Source organism: Moschus berezovskii, chromosome 1 (genome assembly GCF_049115385.1).
Source record: "Moschus berezovskii isolate FMDL1 chromosome 1, NW_MosBer_1.0, whole genome shotgun sequence".
In the NCBI taxonomy this organism is placed as follows: domain Eukaryota; kingdom Metazoa; phylum Chordata; class Mammalia; order Artiodactyla; family Moschidae; genus Moschus; species Moschus berezovskii.
Window position 1 is genome coordinate 777,535 of NC_142460.1, and position 20,471 is coordinate 798,005.

General features: G+C 49.4%; 1 protein-coding gene across 3 annotated transcripts in view; it reads left to right on the plus strand.

Moving 5' to 3' along the window:
- The window catches only part of UBASH3A (ubiquitin associated and SH3 domain containing A), a 42,254-nt gene that overhangs the window by 13,725 nt on the left and 8,058 nt on the right, over nucleotides 1–20,471 (plus strand). For all 3 annotated transcript variants that reach the window (XR_016037049.1, XM_088834617.1, XM_055420682.2), the window contains exons 5-11: nucleotides 632–801; nucleotides 1,949–2,157; nucleotides 8,423–8,549; nucleotides 14,579–14,678; nucleotides 16,738–16,860; nucleotides 17,827–17,919; nucleotides 19,785–19,929. Coding sequence is in view for 2 of the 3 variants with exons in the window: in XM_088834617.1 (XP_088690743.1) it covers nucleotides 632–801; nucleotides 1,949–2,157; nucleotides 8,423–8,549; nucleotides 14,579–14,678; nucleotides 16,738–16,860; nucleotides 17,827–17,919; nucleotides 19,785–19,929 (967 nt within the window). In the remaining variant the exon portion in view is untranslated. The remainder of the gene's footprint in view (nucleotides 1–631; nucleotides 802–1,948; nucleotides 2,158–8,422; nucleotides 8,550–14,578; nucleotides 14,679–16,737; nucleotides 16,861–17,826; nucleotides 17,920–19,784; nucleotides 19,930–20,471) is intronic.

Here is a 20,471-nt window from a genome sequence, read left to right on the forward strand (position 1 = left end):
AATCAGATCCCGGTTGCTTTGGGGACACCACCGCCCACTGACCTGAGGGCCCTGGAATGAGGACCAGGAGAGCTGGGGCCCGGGGGACAGAGGTCACTCAAAAAGGCCAGGGCCTGGCCGCTCCAAAGTCTTCCTGCTTCACAAAGCCAGCTGGATATTAGAGGTGCTGGGGTGTTTTCTTCTAGAAGCTCGACAACTGAACAAAAAACTATGACCTGGCTGGGATCCCACTCATCCAGGCCACCGAGTAACGTGTGCATCCCAGGGGACGAGGGAGATTTGAATCAATTGCTGGAGCAACTAGCTTGCAAGTTGAATGGATAAGAGCCCCCCCACCAAGCATGTCCCCCTAAACCTGTATCTCTACTCTCTCTGCTCACCTGCTTCCTCGTCAGACATGCACGCTCCCAGCCGTCTCCTTCACAAACTGACCTCCATGCAGCAGCCCACCTGGGCCAAGTCCTCACCCCGTCAGGAAAGCGCTGGTGCAGGGGGCGGGGGTGGGGATGGGCAGAGATAGGAGGACCCTGTGTAAAGGCATCTGCACCGCCACCGCATAATTACGGATGGGGAGCCCTGGGCGTGCAGTGCAGCCATCTGGGTCAAGGTGCCCGTGTGCCTCCTTTCACAGACTGCACAGTGAAGCCTTGCACCAAGCAGCTGCATCTCACCCTGGCCCACAAGTTCTACCCTCACCACCAGAGGACGCTGGAGCAGCTGGCCAGAGGCATCAACCCCAGCCACAGCTGCCAGTGGACAGCCGTGCTCTACTCCCGGGACATGCGCTTCGTACACTACCAGGTGGGTAAGCCCAGGCAAGCAGCTGGACTGGGTCCCCCACCCTGGGATCAGGTGAGCTGCTGCCTGCCTGACAGAGCCCTGACCCCAAGAGCCCTTGGCTGGAGGTATCTCAGTAGAAGGAAGAACTTGAATGTTGCCTGCGTTTTGGAATTAACGTTCTTTTGTTTATGAGTTGGAGACATCCAGAAATTTGGAGGGGAAAAAAGCAACATTTCTGGTATTAAAAGTGGACTGTTGCAAAGATTTATGAATACATTATGTTGGTTATTAACTCATTTAAATAGTGACTTGAGTGAAGCCTCATGTCCAAGACTCCCTCCCTGTGGGACTGGTATTAAAAATGGACTGTTGTAAAGATTTATGAATGCATTATTTTGCTTATTAATTTGTTTAAATAGCGATTGAGTGATGCCTCAGTCCAGGACTTCCTTCCCGTGGGATTGATGGGTTTAGAAGGTTTTGTTATACTCCTTTTCAGACCCGTGGAACAAGTATGAATCCACTGTGTTCCTTCACGTGGGAGAAGCTGTAAATAACCTCACTCCAATGGGGACGGGTGTGACATCTGGCTATGCTTTGAGATTTTTCATATAAGAAATAAGTAAAGAAAGATAGGTAGGTAGGCAGACAGATAATTAGATAGGTATAGATAGATAATCGATAGAGGATAGACGGGTAGGTAGATGTTTAGGGGATGAAGGATAATAGATACAGAAATACAGACAGTAGATGATTAGATTCAGGTGGATGATAGATGGGTGGCACTAATGGTAAAGAACTGCCTGCCAACGCAGGAGATTCAGGTTTGATCCCTGGGTCAGGAAGATCCCCAGAGGAGGAAATGGCTACCCACTCCAGTGTTCTTCCCCGGAGAATCCCATGAAAAGAGGAGCCTGGCAAGCTACCGTCCACAGGGTCACAGAGAGTGGGACGTGACTGAGTGAGCACAAATACGGATACCTCGGTAGACAGATGAGGGGGACAGAGACATGACAGGTAGATACCATTCCCCATTTCTGAATCTGTCCCAAGAAGTCTGTGCATCCTTTGGTCACATCCCATTGTCCTCAGCCAAAGGCTTGCATGTGTCCTGGAGACACAGAACCCGTCCTCACTCGAGACCTGAAGACTCCCGCCTCCTTTCCAGACCCTGCGGGTCCTGTTCCAGTACAAACCCCAGAACGTGGATGAGCTGACGCTCAGCCCCGGGGACTACATCTTTGTGGACCCCACGCAGCAGGAGGAAGCCAGCGAGGGCTGGGTGATCGGGATCTCGCAGCGGACGGGCTGCCGGGGCTTCCTGCCCGAGAACTACACGGAGAGAGCCAGCGAGTGTGACACTTGGGTGAGACACAGGTGAGTGCCGCCCCCGCCCCGCAGCCCACACGCCTCTCCCGGAGTCAGAGAGTGTCTGTCTGGAAACGGTGTTCATACAGTGCCTGCATGCGTCTAGATCGTTCCTCCATTGGTGAACATGGCCTGCTCCTTGCTGGCAGCATTATCCCTGTAGGTATCTGGTAAGTGTCTTGACCGATTCATGGCTTTCTACTGAAAACATTCAGAAGACATCAATTACTCTAGACCACAAAATACACTTCCTTATCCTGAACCTGATAAATTATCGAAGCATGCAAGTACTGTGGAAGAGATAATTAAATTAAGCCACTGAAGTCAATTATGATACAACCATATGATAGAATACTTGAGGTTTTTTAAAATGATCACAAGGAGGTATTTATGCACTGATATAAAAAAATACAAGGTAAACTGCAGAACAGTGTGTATAGGATAGTACTAATTGTGGGGAACAGATGAATTAAGACATGATCATCTGTACTCACGTATATTTATATGCATGTTCATGCCTAGAAGTTCCATGGAAGGGAAAAACCTCTAGAAACTTCCAACAGTGCTAACCTGCAGGGTTGAAGGTGGAGTTGGAAGAATGGTCTTTTAGGTCTTTACAACTGCATAATTTTCAAAAAAACCCGGGGCAAATTCATATCAATGTATGGCAAAACCAACCAATATAATATTGTAAAATAATTTGCCTCCAATAAAAAATAATTACATAAAAAAAAAATTTTTTGAAACTTAGAAATGCACTGCTTCTTCAAAATGTAAGATAATCAATTTTAACTTTAAAGAAAAAAATATAAGGAAGTTGGGTCAAAGGGAGGGAAGTCAGACAAGCTTGGAGCCAAGCTTTGTACCCACCATGCACGCTATGGGACTCAGGCTGCAAGCCCTCCCACACCCAAAGTGAAGTGGGACACAACTTCCACAAAACCATCACAGTCATCCAGGGCGCAAGGACACCAGTCATTCCAGAGAAGCACAATTTTCTGGATGTGGCTATGGCCATGGGTCCAGTAGCCAGAACAAAATCACAGCACGTTGGTACCACAAGGGACTACAGAGATAATTGGCTACATCATCCTCTCTGAGAGGTGAGAATACTTGGGCCCAGGGAGCAGGAGGGGCCAATTCATCATGCAATGAAGGAAGCACTTGGTTCCTTGTAGAACCAGTTCAGTCGGTCCATTTAAGGAGTAATAGGCAGAAGATGCTGCTTCCACCCTCACTGACCACCTGAGGTCCAGGAGGCACGGGCTTCCGTCTGGCTCCTGTCCTTTAGCAAGTCCTCCAGTCCTTGCTCAGGACGAAAGAGCTTCACTGGCACCAGGCAACTGGCAAGCTGGCTGTTGCTAGAACTATGCTGCAAAGACTCCATAGAAAATGAGTTTACGGTTGCTACATTTTTCATCTTACTGACAGTTAATCTGTCAGTCTCCTGCCGCCAAAATAACCATTCCAACGTTTAGGCTGGACATTTCTGGGACTATTCCTTCAAGAAGCAAGTTTCCTGTAGAAATGAATAAGTATTAATACGAATCACAGCTAAAGAAGAGAAAACTGAGCGCTGAGCTGGGCCATGGGTGTCTGATGACCGTGTTTTGGAAGTGCCCCATGCATGCTGGGGAAGATGCATGGCAAACAGTGGCCTGTGATTATGGCCCAGAAAGGCAGAGACCCAGCTCTGCTGTCAGACTCGGCTGTCCTCAGACGTCTTTTAAAACAGCCAAAAGTGTGCTTTATTAAACATTCAGAGCTTTTTCATCAGAAACCAGCTGCAAAATGTCAGGACACATCGCTAATCACTTAAGCAGAAAGTCAGAAATTCCAGTTCAGTGACACTGTCCCAAAGCTTGTCCCAACAACAGCACTGTTGTTCAGACAGTGGACAAATGTCCTGGAGAGTCTCAGTGCAGCATTCACACTTGGCCCGTGCAGCCCCAGCAGGAAAAGGTTTCCTGCTCCAGTGGCCCGCCTCCAATATGGCCGTTCAGATTTCCTGCGCCAGTGGCCCGCCTCCAATATGGCCATTCGGTCTTTGCGCCGGGAGTTCAGCACCTCTTGACTCACACTCCACAGATTGCTGTTGTTTAGTCGCTAAGTCAAGTCTTTATCATCCCATGGACTGTAGCCTACCAGGCTCCTCCATCCACAGGATTTTCCAGGCAAGACTACTAGAGTGGGTTGCCATTTCCTTCTCCAGGGGATCTTCCCGACCCAGAGATTGAACCCGGGTCTCCCGCATTGTAGGCAGACGCTTTACCGTCTGAGCCACCAGGGAAGTTCTTTAAAGAGGTGATTGAGGTAAAAGGAGATCTCAAGGACGAGCCCGGATCCATCTGACTGGTGTCCTTATATGAAGAGTAAGAGATGAGGGCACAAATACACACGGAGAAGGACGCTCACACTGGGACACAGGGAGAAGACGGCCATCCACACGCCCAGGAGACAGGCCTCGGAGGGAGCCAGCCTTGACCACACCTCGGTCTTGGACTCTCAAGCTCCAGATGGTGTGAGAATAAGTGTCTGTCCCGTAAGCCACCTCGCCTGTGGCACCTCACACTGGCATCTCTGGAAGACACGCTGGGACGCAGTCCACACAGCCCACAAATGGCAGCTGTGCCCCTGGTAAAGTCAGGGAGGATGTAAACACATCTATCCCTATGGTGTAAGTTAAGCATTAAGTAGGTTTCTGAGGTTTAAGGGAAAAACAAATATCGAAATGCTACGTTCTTTCCTTTTTCCTCTCATTGCCAACAGCCCCATCATAATCTAGGTTGTATTTCATGTGACAGACTAGCAAAAAATAATTCAATTTTTCTCTCTCACTGTAAACTTCACAGATGTTATTTGTAGATAAAGCGGCTTCACTACCCGCCCTGTGGGCCACAAGCAGGGTGTGTGTGGGGCGGGGGGCCCACCTCGCCCTCAGGAAGGGGAAACCAATCAGCGTTTCCTGTATCAACGTGAGGCTCTACAAATACTGCGCGTGTGTTCGCTCGAAGGGGAAAATGTCCATGGTCTGAGTACAGGGATCATGGTCTCATCTGTCTACCTCCAGCTAAAGCCCTAAATTCTGTAAGAACATGAGCCAAGTAAATCTATCCAACCTGAACCCCTCCAGTAGGATTTACCGCTCGAGACAGGAGAGCTAACAGCATGGAAAGAGAAGGTACAGCGCGCAGACAACTTCCGAAATGCTTTAACCACTGAAACGCCACGTGGGCACTGAGTATACGGTTGTGAGGAGGAAAGGCATGTGGCTGAGCCCGTGGGCCCCTGAGATGTAGAAGAAATGGCTCCACTCCCAGCTCAGGAGCCAGTGCGGGTCTCGGGATGCAGGCCTGGGAGCTGTCAGCCTCACAAGAACTGGAGGGCTTGGGGCCTCCGAGAGAGAAAGGAAAACGTTCATGAACAGGCTGAATAAGTGGGAACACACCGGGTTCACGATGGAGCAAGATGAATCCTGTCAGAGTCATTTCCAGGTTTAGTGAAGTACCTTCTAGGGCAATCCCAATGGGGTCATTTGTTGGAGCTGCACTAAATGTTTGAAAATTTTATCTGGGGGAATAAGCAGGAGAGCAGAGCTGAGAACACTTTGGAAAACAAAAGTGATGAGAAGAGACATCTACCTTACCAGATATTAAAAGCACGTTATAGATCTATAATACGGTACTGATGAGGGAGAGAGAATAGATAGCAGAGCAGGAGACCTGGTATATTAGGGGTTCCTATCTGACAGGTGCATCAAAAATAGGAAAATAAATGGGTATAAAATAGGTGGTATTCTGTACGATCGTATAGCACACACTGGGTCGAGTTAAACAGAAAATGAAAATTATTTTTAAATAGAAGGCAAAAAAAATAGAAGGAAGTTTAAATGATGGTATTTCTGATTTCTGGACTGGGTAGAGTTTGAAAACAGAGAAACAATGGAACACATTTTAAGTGAGATGTAACAGAACCATCTTTTGGGCTTCCCTGAAGGCTCAGACGGTGAAGAACTCACCTGTGATGCAAAAGTTCGATCCCTGAGTCAGTAAGATTCCCTGGAGGAGGAAATGGCAACCCACTCCAGTATTCTCGCCTGAAGAATCCCATGGACAGAGGAGCCTGGCGTGCCGCAGTCCATGGGGTCACAAAGAGTCGGCACCACTGAACGACTAGGTACAGCACTGCCTCTTTGGAGCAGTCTCTCAGAGCTATCTGAGGTGCTGTCTCCTGGGCTGCAGACTTCACCTTTAATAATGATTATTAAATGCTTAAATCGTAAGACTTTCTGTATGTTAAAATCATAAACAAAACTACAATTTAAAGAGCAAGGTCATAATGCTTTTCAGAAAGTAAATAGTAATAAAGACGATGCTCCCTTACCAGTCACTCACGTGAGAGGACTGTCTGCCTCCTTCTCACCATAAATCCAAGACACTCTGCCCACCAGCTGCTTTGCGTCTGACTTTTTCATCTAGCCCATGGGCCACTGACTGCATTCTTCACTCCTATCCGCTATGAGAGGTGAACGCTGGGAGAATGTCCCCCACTCTGGTCACCTGTAGCCTCTGGGCCACTTACCCCTCTCCCCTCGTCACACAGTGGTGCTTGGTCCCAACTCCTAGCTGAGGGTGCCCATTCATAGTGTGTTTTACTCCACACCTCCTGGGCATCCTGCATCCTCCAAGGGCGTTGTACCAGCATCACCTGTCCTCATGAGACCCTCCCCAATGGCTCCCACCAGCAGACAACGATGCTGTCATCTTAAAAACGAAATCAAGCAGAAGTTCTCTTTTTATCCTGTTTCCTCTCCAGCTACTGTTCATGTCTTTGCTCTGAATGTCTATGTCTTTTGCTCGACCCTCTTTGAAACTGGCCCACATGTTATAAAGCAGCCTACAGGCCCCATGAGTGTAACTAGTATAACTAGTTATATAGCTATACTCCAGTATAACTAGTCCTCCCCTCACAATCACCAGGACCCAGGTTCAGGTCCAGTAAGAAAGGGAACCAAGAGATGACTGTGGATCATTCTTGTGTGTGTGCACGCTAAGTCGCTTGAGTCTTGTCCAACTCTGTGTGACCCCATGGACTGTAACCCTCCAGGCTCCTCTGTCCATGGGATTTCCAAGGCAAGAATACTGGAAAGGATTGCCCTGCCCTCCTCCAGGGGATCTTCCTGACCCAGGGACCAAACCCATTTCTCTTGCATGTCCTACTTTAGCAGGCAGGTTCTTTACCACTAGCGCCACCTGGCAAGCCCAGATCATTCTTACATACAGTTTAGAAAAGATGACCTTTCCCTTTATAAACTGAGTTTCCCCTGGGGGAACCTGGCAATTGCTTGTTGTTGGAGGATTTCCATGACCATTGGCTCTCAGTTCCTCTTTCAGGCTCCTCCTCTGGCCCCTGCACTGTCCCCTACCTCAGCACCACCACCCGCTGGCCTTCTGGAGTTCTCACAGCTCTTGTGTGCTGTGATCTTTGCCCTTGGTGGTCCTCAGAGCTCCCGAGCAACTGCCCACCCAGGGCAGCTCTCTTGATCCCCTGGAAAAGCAGCAGCCTCCACTCTGTCTGCAACTGCTTGGGTACTGTGTTTGCCCACCTGCCCACTCGTGCATGGGTACCTTTTCTGTGCATTTCCATGGCACTGATGTGTCTGTTCTGCTCCCTTAGCCCTATATCCCCACCACGAGCATCTTCATGCCTTTGGAATGTGAGTCTAAGAGGATGAGGCCCTGGTTGCCCAGGAACGAGGTAGCACAGATGGGGCAGCTTAAACACGTGACCCTTCTCTCACAGTCCTGGAGGCTGGAAGTCCAAGCTCAAGCTCCCGAGGCCTCTCTCCTGGGTGTATAGATGGTCGTCTCCTCTCTGTGTCCCCACAGGGTCCTACCTCTGTGTCCTGATCTCTTCTCAGAAGGACCTGGGCAGGTTGAATGAGCACCCACCCTGGTGACCTCATTTTAACTTCATCCGCTCTTTAAAGGCCCTACCTCCAGATAGAGTCCCATTTGGAGGTCCTGAACGTCACGACTAGACATTTGGGGACACACAGTTCAGTCCATAACAGGTGGTGATGGGGAAGATAAACCACCACCATCCCTCTGGAGATGCCATGAGTTTGGGCACAGAGCTGTTCTGAACCACTGTTTTGTTTCACCCTCAAAATGATCCTACCCACCCACTGGTCTCCTGCGTTCTCAATCACATGATGACTGGGTGCCTCCCAGCATCCACGCGACATGACATCCATCCCTTTCCTCTCCCACAGGACGTACACCTTCAGTGTAGCCCCTGACCTGAGCTCCAGAAAGGACAGTGAGGCCAGCAGCAGACGGAACGGGGAGCCCAACCCACCATCCTCGTCCAGGAGCCTCAGCAGCCTGCAGTCCCTACAGGTGACGGGGCCCTCAATGTCAAACGAGCCACACAGCCATGCCCTGGGTCAGCTCCGGGGAGACTCGGCCCCCCAGGAGCAGCTTTCATTCAGACACTGCTTCCCGGAGCTCAGACCCGGGTGGGCCAGCAAAGGGCCCATCCTTCTGCTACTGGGTCCCTCTGCTCCATCTACCCCGGGGAAGAGGGTGACACACACACACACACACATATATACATACACACACATATACACATACACACTCACATATACATATACACACATTCACATATACACATACACACACATACACACTCACATATACACATACATACATATATATACACATACACACACATATACACATACACACACTCACATATACACATACACACACATACACACACACATATACACACACACATACACACTCACATATACACGTACACACACATACACACACATATACACATACACACTCACATATACATATACACACATTCACATATACACATACACACACATACACACTCACATACACACATATATACATACCTACATATACACACATACACACACATATACACATACACACTCACATATACACACATACACACACATATACATACACATACACACTCCACACACACATATATACATACACACATATACACACACACATATACACATACACACATATACACATACACATATACACATACATACATATATACACATACACACAGTCAAAGGCTTTGGCATAGTCAATGAAGCAGAAATAGATGTTTTTCTGAATCTCTCTTGCTTTCTCCATGATCCAGCGGATGTTGGCAATTTGATCTCTGGTGCCTCTGCCTTTTCTAAAACCTGCTTGAACATCTGGGAGTTCACGGTTTACATACTGCTGAAGCCTGGCTTGGAGAATTTTGAGCATGACCTTACTAGCGTGTGAGATGAGTGCAATTGTGCGGTAGTTTGAGCATTCTTTGGCATTGCCTTTCTTTGGGATTGGAATGAAGACTGACCTTTTCCAGTCCTGTGGCCACTGCTGAGTTTTCCAAATCTGCTGGCATATTGAGTGCAGCAAGCCTTTGACTGTGTGGATCACAATAAACTGTGGAACATTCTGAAAGAGATGGGAATCCCAGACCACCTGACCTGCCTCTTGAGAAACCTGTATGCAGGTCAGGAAGCAATAGTTAGAACTGGACATAGAACAACAGACTGGTTCCAAATAGGAAAAGGTGTACATCAAGGTTGTATATTGTCACCTTGCTTATTTAACTTATATGCAGAGTACATCATGAGGAACGCTGGGCTGGAAGAAGCACAAGCTGGAATCCAGATTGCTGGGAGAAATATCAATAACCTCAGATATGCAGATGACACTACCCTTATGGCAGAAAGTGAAGAGGAACTCAAAAGCCTCTTGATGAAAGTGAAAGAGGAGAGTGAAAAGCTTGGCTTGAAGCTCAACATTCAGAAAACAAAGATCATGGCATCTGGTCCCATCACTTCATGGGAAATAGATGGAAAAACAGTGGAAACAGTGTCAGACTTTATTTTTTGGGCTCCAAAATCACTGCAGATGCTGATTGCAGCCAGGAAATTAAAAGACGCTTGCTCCTTGGAAGGAAAGTTATGACCAACCTTGATAGTATATTAAAAAGCAGAGAGACATTACTTTGCCAACCAAGGTCCGTCTAGTCAAGGCTATGGTTTTTCCCGTGGTCATGTATGGAAGTGAGAGTTGGACTGTGAAGAAAGCTGATCGCCGAAGAATCGATGCTTTTGAACTGTGGTGTTGGAGAAGACTCTTGAGAGTCCCTTATACTGCAAGGAGATCCAACCAGTCCATTCTAAAGGAGATCAATCCTGGGTGTTCATTGGAGGGACTGATGCTAAAGCTGAAACTCCAATACTTTGGCCACCTCATGCGACGAGTTGACTCACTGGAAAAGACTCTGATGCTGGGAAAGGTTGGGGTCAGGAGGAGAAGGGGACGACCGAGAATGAGATGGCTGGATGGCATCACCGACTCTGTGGACGTGGGGTTGAGTGTACTCCGGGAGTTGGTGATGGACAGGGAGGCCTGGCGTGCTGTGATTCATGGGGTCGCGGAGAGTCGGACACGACTGAGCGACTGAACTGAACTGAACTGAGCACACACATATACACATACACACTCACATATACACACATACACACATATACATACACATACACACTCCACACACACACATACACACGCATATATACATACACACATATATACACACACATACACACACATATACATACACATATACACTCCACACACACATACACACGCATATATACATATACACATATACACACATATACACATACACACATACACACGCATATATACATATACACATATACATACATATACACATACACACATACACACATATACACATACACACTCACATATACACACATACACACACACATACATACACATACACACTCCACACACACATATACACATACACACCCATATATACATACACACGCATATACACATACACACACACACACACATGGCTGTGAACCTGTCCGGTGTCCACATACAGCTCTTGTCCAAAGCTCGGTGCTCATGAGCAAAGCTCAGTCAGTCATGGGGCCAGGACACATGGTAGGGAAGGGGCAGAGACCTAGCCCTCCCAGTTTGCCATGATCTCTCCCTAACTCTGCCATCAGCCAACTGACTTCTGCCCCAAGAACCCACCAGCCCCCAGAGGCTGCCCCTAGGTCTGACAAGAGCTGAACACAGGACAGGGGCCACCGGTACGGTGTGAGGGCATCACGGTGGCCTCTGGCCAGGCCCTCAGGGGCCAACGACCCGGGAAGAGGAGCCACTGACTGGGAGCCGGAGGCCCGCCAGCCCCGGGCGGACACGGGTGGGCACCACCCCCTGCCTCCTCAGCCTCACTGGGGAGGGGAGAACTGGGCTGGACTAGGGCTGGGGGCCCCCTGAGGCCAAGCCCCCTCTTTTCAGACGGAACAAGGAGAGGAGCTGGGTGGAGAAGCTCAGCCTCGGGCTCAGCCTCTGTGTGAACGTGCTGGTGTTTAGTGGGTGAGACCCTGACTCCAGTCCTTGTGAATGAACCCTCCTCTGGTCTGAGACCACTTCATCCACGTTGTGAGAAAGGAAAACTGGCTACAGGTGTGCTCAAACAATCACGGAGTGGGCTGAACAATGGCCCCAAAGAAGTGAGGTCTCAATTCCTGCCACCTGTGAAAGTTACAAGGAAACATGTCTCTGCCTGTGGGGCTGACATGAGGATCTCAATGGAGAGGTTGTTCTGGATCATCCCATGATTCTAAACTGAATCACCAAAAGGTGATGCACATAGAAGAGGAGATGCAGCACTCAGGGAGAAGCCATGTGTCCGGGAGGCAGAACCGGAGCCACACACCAAGGCGGCCACATGCCAAGGATGCTGGGGCCGCCGGGAGCTCAAAGAGGCAGGAAGGACCATCCCCTAGAGCCTCTGAGGGGACCTGGCCCTGCGATACCTTCATTTTGAGCCTTCAGAACCAGAAGGGAACAAGCTACTTTTGTTTTCAACCCCTGAAGTGGGTGCTATAACATCCCCGGTGACCTCAGCCCAAACATCCCTGGTGACCCTGACTCCAGGCATGACCAAGTCCTGCGTCCTCCATGGAGTCCCCCAGTCCACCTCCTGTGGCAGCGCCATCAGCTCTGCCTCCCCCACCCCATCCTCTGCCATCCGTGACTCATCTTTCCATGCTTGTCCTCAGTCCCAGTGAGACACCCTGAGTGGGGCACCTGTGGACGACACCTTGTGTCCCAGAATTAGGCACAGGTGCTCCGGATGCTGACGGCACAAGTCACAGGAAACCGCGGGCCTGTGCTGATGTGGAATTTCCTGTTCTGCTCCAGAGCTGACTCTTTGCGACCCCATGGACTGTAGCCCGCCAGCTTCCTCTGTCTTTGGAATTCTCCAAGTGGGTTGCCATGCCCTCTTCCAGGGGATCCTCCCAACCCAGGGATCAAACTCGTGTCTCTCTATATCTCCTGCATTGGCAGGTGGGTTCTTTACCACTAGCACCACCCGGGAAGCCCCTCTCCCCTGGTTACTCAGAGCTAAACATATACCCTGACACCAAGCAGAGAACCATCTTTAACATGCCAACACCCAGGTGGTCCCGGAGGGTCCCTCAGGAGAAGACAAGTGCCAGCAACAGAGGAGACTAGGATGGATGGATGGATAAATGATAGACAGATAACAGATAACAGATATATAGAAGATACATTAGATTCAGATGGTCCCCAACTCATAAGGTTCAACTTACAATCTTTTGACTTTACGATGATGTAAAAGCAAATGCATTCAGTAGAATTTTAAATACTTGAATTTTGCTCTTTTCCAAGACTAGTGCTGTGCAGTCCAGTCCTCTCTCTGATGCTTGGCAGTGGCAGCAGCAGCCCCATTAGCCCTTGATCACGAGGGTGAAATATTGATAAACAGATAACCGTGCTGCACCTAGACAGCTGTTCCATTTTCCACTTTCAGTCCCGTATCCAGCAAATCACAGATGTTCAACACAATTATAGAATATGCTTTGTGATAGATGAGTCTGCCCAGCTGTCAGCTAATGTTTAAGTGTTTGAGCACGGTTAAGGTAAACTGGGCTGAGCTAGCTGTTCAGTAGTTTCAATGCCTTAAATGCATTTCTGACTTAAGACATTTTCAACGTATGATGGTTTTATTGGAGTGTAACCCATCGCACATTGAGAAAAGATCTCTGCTTAGCTACATATCATATATATACATCTATTATATCATGGAATATATACATTTTATACTATTATGTTAATACTATAGATTATGGGCTTCCCTGGTGGCTCAGAAGGTAAAGAATCTGCCTGCCATGTGGGAGACCCAAGTTCAATCCCTGGGTCAGAAAGATCCCCTGGAGAAGGGACAGGCTACCCACTCCAGTATTCTTGCCTGGAGAATCCCATGGACAGAGGAACCTGGAGGGTTACAGTCCATGGAGTCGCAAAGAGTCAGACATGACTGAGCGAAGAACACACACACTCATACACTACAGATTATATATAATTGTATATTCTAATATATGATATTAGAAAGATTACAATTACATATTATGTCATAATGTGCATATTATTACACCTAGATAGATGCAGACAATATCCTAAGTAGTCACTCTGGAGGGGTGAATACTGTGTCCCTGCCCAAAATCCTATATTGAAATCTGTTGATTAGTGTGATGGTATTTGGAGGTGGGGCCTTTGGAAAGTGCTTGGTCACTCGGGTGGAGCCTTCACAAGTAGGGTCAGTGACCTTAGGATAAAGACCCCAGAGCACTCCCAGCCTCCGCTGTGTGAGGACCCTCCCCTGATCGCTGAGCATGACCTTGGACACCTGGCACTTCAAGCCCCAGAACTGTGAGACTCAAATGTCTGTTTTTTGTCAGTCATGCAGGGTGTTTCATTCCAGCAGCCTGAAGGGACCAAGACGAGGGTAGGCACATGGAAGAGTAGGGAAGGTGGAAAACCGATGTGCTGAGGGGTGGACCATTCATTCCACTTTCTCTGCATTTCCTGTGTGCGCTCTAGTGCCCAGAACATTAAAGGCTGCAAGAAATTACAGATGATTCCTAGTCCCATTTCATTGTAAAGACCCCGGTAAGACAGGCTGTAGCTGTTCAACAGGCTTCCCAGGTGGCACTAGTGGTAAAGATGCTGATGCAGGAGATATAAGAGACATGGGTTCAATCCCTGGGTTGGAAAGGTCCCCTGGAGGAGGGCATGGCAATCCACTCCAGTATTCTTGCCTGGAGAATCCCATGGACAGAGGAGCCTGGCGGGCTACAGTCCATAGGGTTGCAGAGTCAGACACGACTGAAGCGACTGAGTACAGCACAGCATAGCTATTAAACAAGGACGGGAGGGAAGCCTTGGAGCGGGGGCTGGGGACAAGTCTCAGAATGCAGTGTTAAACCTCAGGTGCCTCTCCTCCCCCATCCCAGGCCACGATAGTGAGGAGAAGCGTCCTGGTGGTACGCCATGGGGAGAGGGTGGACCAGATCTTCGGGAAGTCCTGGCTGCAGCAGTGTACAACACCCGATGGTAAGTACAGTCCTGGCAGGATCCAAACGAAGGAATTAGAGCTAACACAGATCACGTCTCAATATTCTTAATCAGAGCCCTGGGGCACCATTCTGAACTCCCATCAGAACCTAACCTCCTCCCAGATCCTCGGCTCCTTTGGCGCTCTGCCCTCTGCCTTGCAGTGACCACAGATGAAGCATCAATGAGGGCAGAAGACCTCGATAGAATAGGTTCACATTTGGGGAGTCATAGATGCTCAAGCTGAAACTGAAATACTTTGGCCACCTCATGCGACGAGTTGACTCACTGGAAAAGACTCTGATGATGGGAAGGATTGGGGGCGGGAGGAGAAGGGGACGACAGAGAATGAGATGGCTGGATGGCATCACTGACTCAATGGACATGAGTTTGAGTGAACTCCGGGAGTTGGTGATGGACAGGGAGGCCTGGCGTGCTGTGATTCATGGGGTCACAAAGAGTCGGACACGACTGAGTGACTGAACTGAACTGAACAGATGCTCTTGAGAATATGATAAAAGTGACGGACCTTCTCTTTGAATGGAAAACGAATACCACCTTCTGTGCAGATGCAGCTAATACTTTGGCATTTAATAAAAGCCTCTAAGGCTTTGGCAAGCCACTCCAGTACTCTTGCCTAGAAAATCCCGTGGATGGAAGAGCCTGGTAGGCTGCAGTCCGTGGGATCGCTATGGGTCGGACACGACTGAGCGACTTCACTTTCACTTTCCACTTTCACACTTTGGAGAAGGAAATGGCAACCCACTCCGGTGTTCTTGCCTGGAGAATCCCAAGGACGGGGGAGCCTGGTGGGCTTCCACCTATGGGATCACACAGAGTCGGACACAACTGAAGTGACTTAGCAGCAAGGCTTCCAGTTCCAACAAAGTCTCTGTCAATGGAAATTCTGGGGAGGCGGCTTCTAGAAAAATCTTGCATGGAACCTAAGAAAACCAGGCATGGAAAACAGCCACTACCACTCGCTGATTGGTGAACTGTTGGAAGGCTGGGCTGGTGTGTTCAGGCACAAGTGACTGACCGGCCACATGACATACATAGAGCAGGCCTCAGGAGAGGAATTTGGCTGCTAGAATCTGTTGTGGCCAGGACGTCCGGGGGACGTGTGAGAGGATGTGAGGGCTTGGTGTGTTACAGAGTCCTCTGTGGGGATCACTGATAATCTGAGGATGAGATCAGACCTAACCCTACTGACTGTTTACTCTGAGCCAGGCTCTGGGCTCCAGGCATCTCCTTGCTGACTCATTCAAACAACTATAACGTCACCCGCGTTTCACAGATAAGAGGAGTCAGTCAGTTGCCTCTAATACACAACTAGTCACTGGTGGTGCCAGGATGTGCACCAGACTGTCCCAGCATAGAGTTCAAGGTCAAACTCAAGATGAACCAAAGTTCTCTGAGCCTCTGAATAAATTGGGGTGGGGGCGGGGCAGTCCCGGTGAATCCCCCTGACGTCCACTCCCCCCCTGAAAAGTGAAAGCGGACATGAAGTTGCTCAGTTACGTCGGACTCTTTGCGACCCCATGGACTGTAGCCCACCAGGCTCCTCTGTCCATGGAATTCTCTGGCCTGAAGCAATTGACTAACAACATATAATGCAGGACCCACTCCTGCCGTCTGTATTCCAGCCCACAGGCAATGTGACACCTTAACACCATGGAGATGGGTTGAATTGCATCTAATTAATTAATGCCAATTTGAGATTCTTATTGAGTTAAGCCAAGTCAGTCAGGGAGACGCTTGTTCTTAATCAGGGCAGTTGCACGAGTGTATCTTTGGGAGGGGTTTTCAGAAGATGAAGAAGGTCTGGTGGTGCCTGCAGACAAAACACAGGTTTTCTGAGCTTGAGGAAATGTGTGCTGGATAGAGTAGAATTTCCTCCTGAAATTCAATCTACCTCGCAGGGTGCGTTCGAGAAAAACGCCGTTGACAACAGTTTAATTACTGTGCTTCAAATGCGGGTCTTGATCTTAAGCATTTAGTGGGACAGGTGTGACCTAACTTGATGGATTTGAACAACTGGTGCTTTTTTATGCTGTAGGACGATATTACCGGCCAGACCTGAACTTCCCTCACGGCCTGCCCAAACGGAGCCGCGGCATCAAAGACTTTGAAAATGATCCACCATTATCGTCTTGTGGAATTTTCCAGTCCAGAATGGCAGGTATGTTTGAGGCTCAACCTAGGAGGAATGGGGCTTCCCAGGTGGCTCGGTGATAAAGAATCTGCCTGCCAAGGCAGGAAATGAAGGGTTCAATCCCTGGATTGGGAAGATCCCTTAGAGAAGGAAATGGCAACCCACTCCAGCATTCTTGCCAGGAGAATCCCATGGACAGAGGAACGTGGCGGGCTACAGTCCCCCAGGGGTCGCAAGAGTCGGACACAACTTAGCGACTAAACAGCAACAACCAAGAGAATAGTAGCAATGATCGTAGCAGTGATTATCACTCTCTTGTACTGAGCCCTTGCCACGTACTTTGAGGGCAGTGATAGCATTATCCTCACTCTGCTGATGAAGAAACGGAGGCCCAGAGAGGTTAAGTATGTTGCCCAAGATCACACAGAAAGTAGGAAGCTCAGAGACGTGATCCAGGAATGGGTTGGTGGGGAAGTCAGGAGGAATGAAAGGGATAAAAAGAACAAGAGAGAAAAAGAAAAAAAAATCAGTGACCACTGTGTACACTAAGGATGTCATTTTAAAAATTGAAAGATACATCCTGTCTTTGATTTTATTTCAAAATCTGTCCCTTTGGGCTTTTGTTTTGTCTGAGGTTCTGGTTCCACATGATTGACTTTGTGGAAGAGAAGAGGCCATTGAGCTCATCTGGTCTGCATTCTATGAATTAAGAAACTCAAATCTAGAATCTGCAAGGTTCATGGGCTTCCCAAGTCACACACTGGTTAACTGGAGGAAAACACTAAAACCAGCTCCTCCCTGGGGGCATCCCTGACCTTAATCTCAGTTTCCACCCACTCATCAGGCACAATCATACGGGGTGCATACACTGGGGGTGGGAATCTTAGAGCTATACAAAAGCCTTCCTGCCACAGGTAGTAAGCTGCCCTCCGGAGTTGCCCCCTTGGGCAGCTACAAAATGAAGAGGGCACGTTTCCCACTGCTGTTTTCCAGGGGAAGCTCTGCTGGACAGCGGCATCAGGATCGCCTCGGTCTTCAGCTCCCCAGCCCTCCGCTGTGTGCAGACGGCCAAACATATCCTGGGAGGTCAGTGAGAACTCAGCGACCTTCTCACGTGGCTGTAACCTCCTCATGTGGCCGTGACCTCCTCACGTGGCCGTGACCTCATGGTTCTTCTCTGGGGGGAGAGGGCAGTGAACAGAGGTGCAAAGAGAGTGGATGATGGTGAATGACCGTCTAAATTTACAAGACGGTTGTGAACCAGCCCCTGAGAACTGTGAGGAGGCACTGAGCCTGTTTGCATTTCTGGAAGGTCAAGATTTTAATTTTCTTTTGACCAACTTATGCATGCTTTTTTTAAAAAACCTGGGGGTGAAGTTCTTCCCGGAGAACTGGGAACTGCTCTGGTCCCTTCTAAATTCTGAAATGCAGGCCTCCCTGGAGCAAGGGGAGGGGCTCCTGGGAGCTGTCCAGCGCTGTCAAAGTCTGCTGTGTCAGGAAGCCAGCGGCAGACCGACCCTTCCAAGTGAGTGTCCACTTAAGGGAAGAAGCAAGTCCCTGCCACAGGAGCAGCTGCCCTGGAGGCCCCAGTACCACCCCCACCCCATATGGGGAAGAGGGCATGAGACCTGGGTCACCCTAGAGCAGGGCAGTGGTGGGACCAAGAGCGGAATGCTTGGACACGGGGGCAGGAGTGAGCAGGAGGCTTGAGACACAGGAAGGCAGGTCACCGGTGAGCCAGGGAAGGGGACACTGCCGCTGGGACCCGCCAGTCAGGAAGGGGACTTGGGCGGGAATGGGGAAGCATAGGGTGGCCACGCGAGACCATGGGCACAGCCCGATGTCGAGACCCGTCAGCTGGGCTGGGGCAGGTGTGAGCAGGGAGGAGCCAGGCTCACCCCAGACAAGTCTGCGACGTGAACACGATGAAACAGGAAAGGGCACGAGACGCTGAGGGTGGGCAAAGGAGGGCCAAGGAGACGGAGCTGAGATTTTTAAGCTGCCTGAGGGGAGACTTAGAGGCTGGGGAAGGTGAAGGATGCGAGGAAAAGAGTGGGCTCCATGGACCAAAATCCCGGGAGGCAATAGAAGGGTCGGCGTCAGATACAAGAGGGAGGAAGCTGCAGAGAAAGGAGGGTTGGCTGGACACAGAGAAGAGAGAGGTTGGCGCTGAGCTTAGAGAGGGTTGCAACCACTGGGAATGACAGACCGGATCAAGTTGGCTGGGGCGGGTTGGCGGTAGGGGGTAGAGCTGTGGAAAGTATGTCATTGGAGGAGGAGTTACCAAAGGTGCTTAAAAAAGTCAGTTTGTGGAATACGTTTTTCTATAGCAAAAATATGTACCATTTTTGGCAAAACAGATCATGACTTCCATTTCCAGTTTTCTAATTTACAATAGAAAGTGGAGCTTTTATTTTTTTTCTCATAAAAAATAATCCTAGGGAAGGGTGAGTTGGGAGAGTTAGAATGTTCTAGAAGATGACTCCCATCCACCCTCTGCTTTGGCTCAGTCTGGGCTAAGTGTTTACCAGGATGGCACTTCTGTGTGACTAACAAGCCCCACGGTTGTTCATCTTTTCCGAGGATCAGTGGACCAGCCAAATCCTCCTGGGTGCGCGCCTTCTTAACCTGAGGACGAGCCCAAGTGCAGTGTGCAATGGGGCCCATGTGAGGACAGGATGAGCACCAGGGGGCTGCTGGTGTCTCCCAGGTCGCAGGAGACTCCGGTCCTTCCTGATGGGCAGAGGGGCATCCTGACAGCCTCCCACTGCCCTGTGGCTCCTGTCTGAGAACTAGCCTGACTATGTGTCATCACAGGACAATATTCACCAAGTGAAATAAAATCACGTTTTTCCCCCCAAAGGGTTGACTTAGACCTAGGAAGGGACTTATTTACAAAATGCCAAAATAAACCCTGAAGGTGATAAACACTTGTGTTCTGTTGAATTCAGAGTTCAAACTGGAGAAAAAAGTTAAGATAAGAGTGGAACCTGGCATCTTTGAATGGACCAAATGGGAGGCCGGCAAAACCACCCCCACCCTCATGACCCTGGAAGAGATGAAGGAGGCAGATTTCAATGTCAGCCTGGATTACAGGTGAGTCGCCTCACGAGGTCTGCAACTAGGATTCCTCCTTCTTGTTAAAGATGATGAAGAGGGTGTTATTCACGAGGGACCACTGCAGTAGGGCATGGCAGAAGAAGAGAGATCGGACTCCTCTAAAAATACAAGACCCGGTGGGGATTTTTCAGCCAGAAGAGGGGTGAGGTTGGTAGTTCATATAAGAATAGGGTGATTCTTGCAGACCTTAAACGATCCTTACTGCAGACAGGCAGGGGGACAGACATGTCTGGAGGTGGAGGGGGAGCCGAGTTTGCTCAGGTATCCAGGGTGGTCACATACAGGGGGTGAGGGGTTCTGACTGAACTCAGTCCACAAGGTTGGACGTGAAGCCTACAGGTCAGGCCCACTGAGAAGAGGGTCAGGGAGCCTGGCTAGCATCTGTCAGCCAGAGAACCTCCCGCAGCTGGCTCTGCCGTCACAAGCCTGTGTGCCTGCTGCTCAGTGACAATGCAGGCTGCAGCCCCCAACACCAGCCCTTTTCTGGTTTGGGGCACAAAACTGGAGGCTCACTGCTG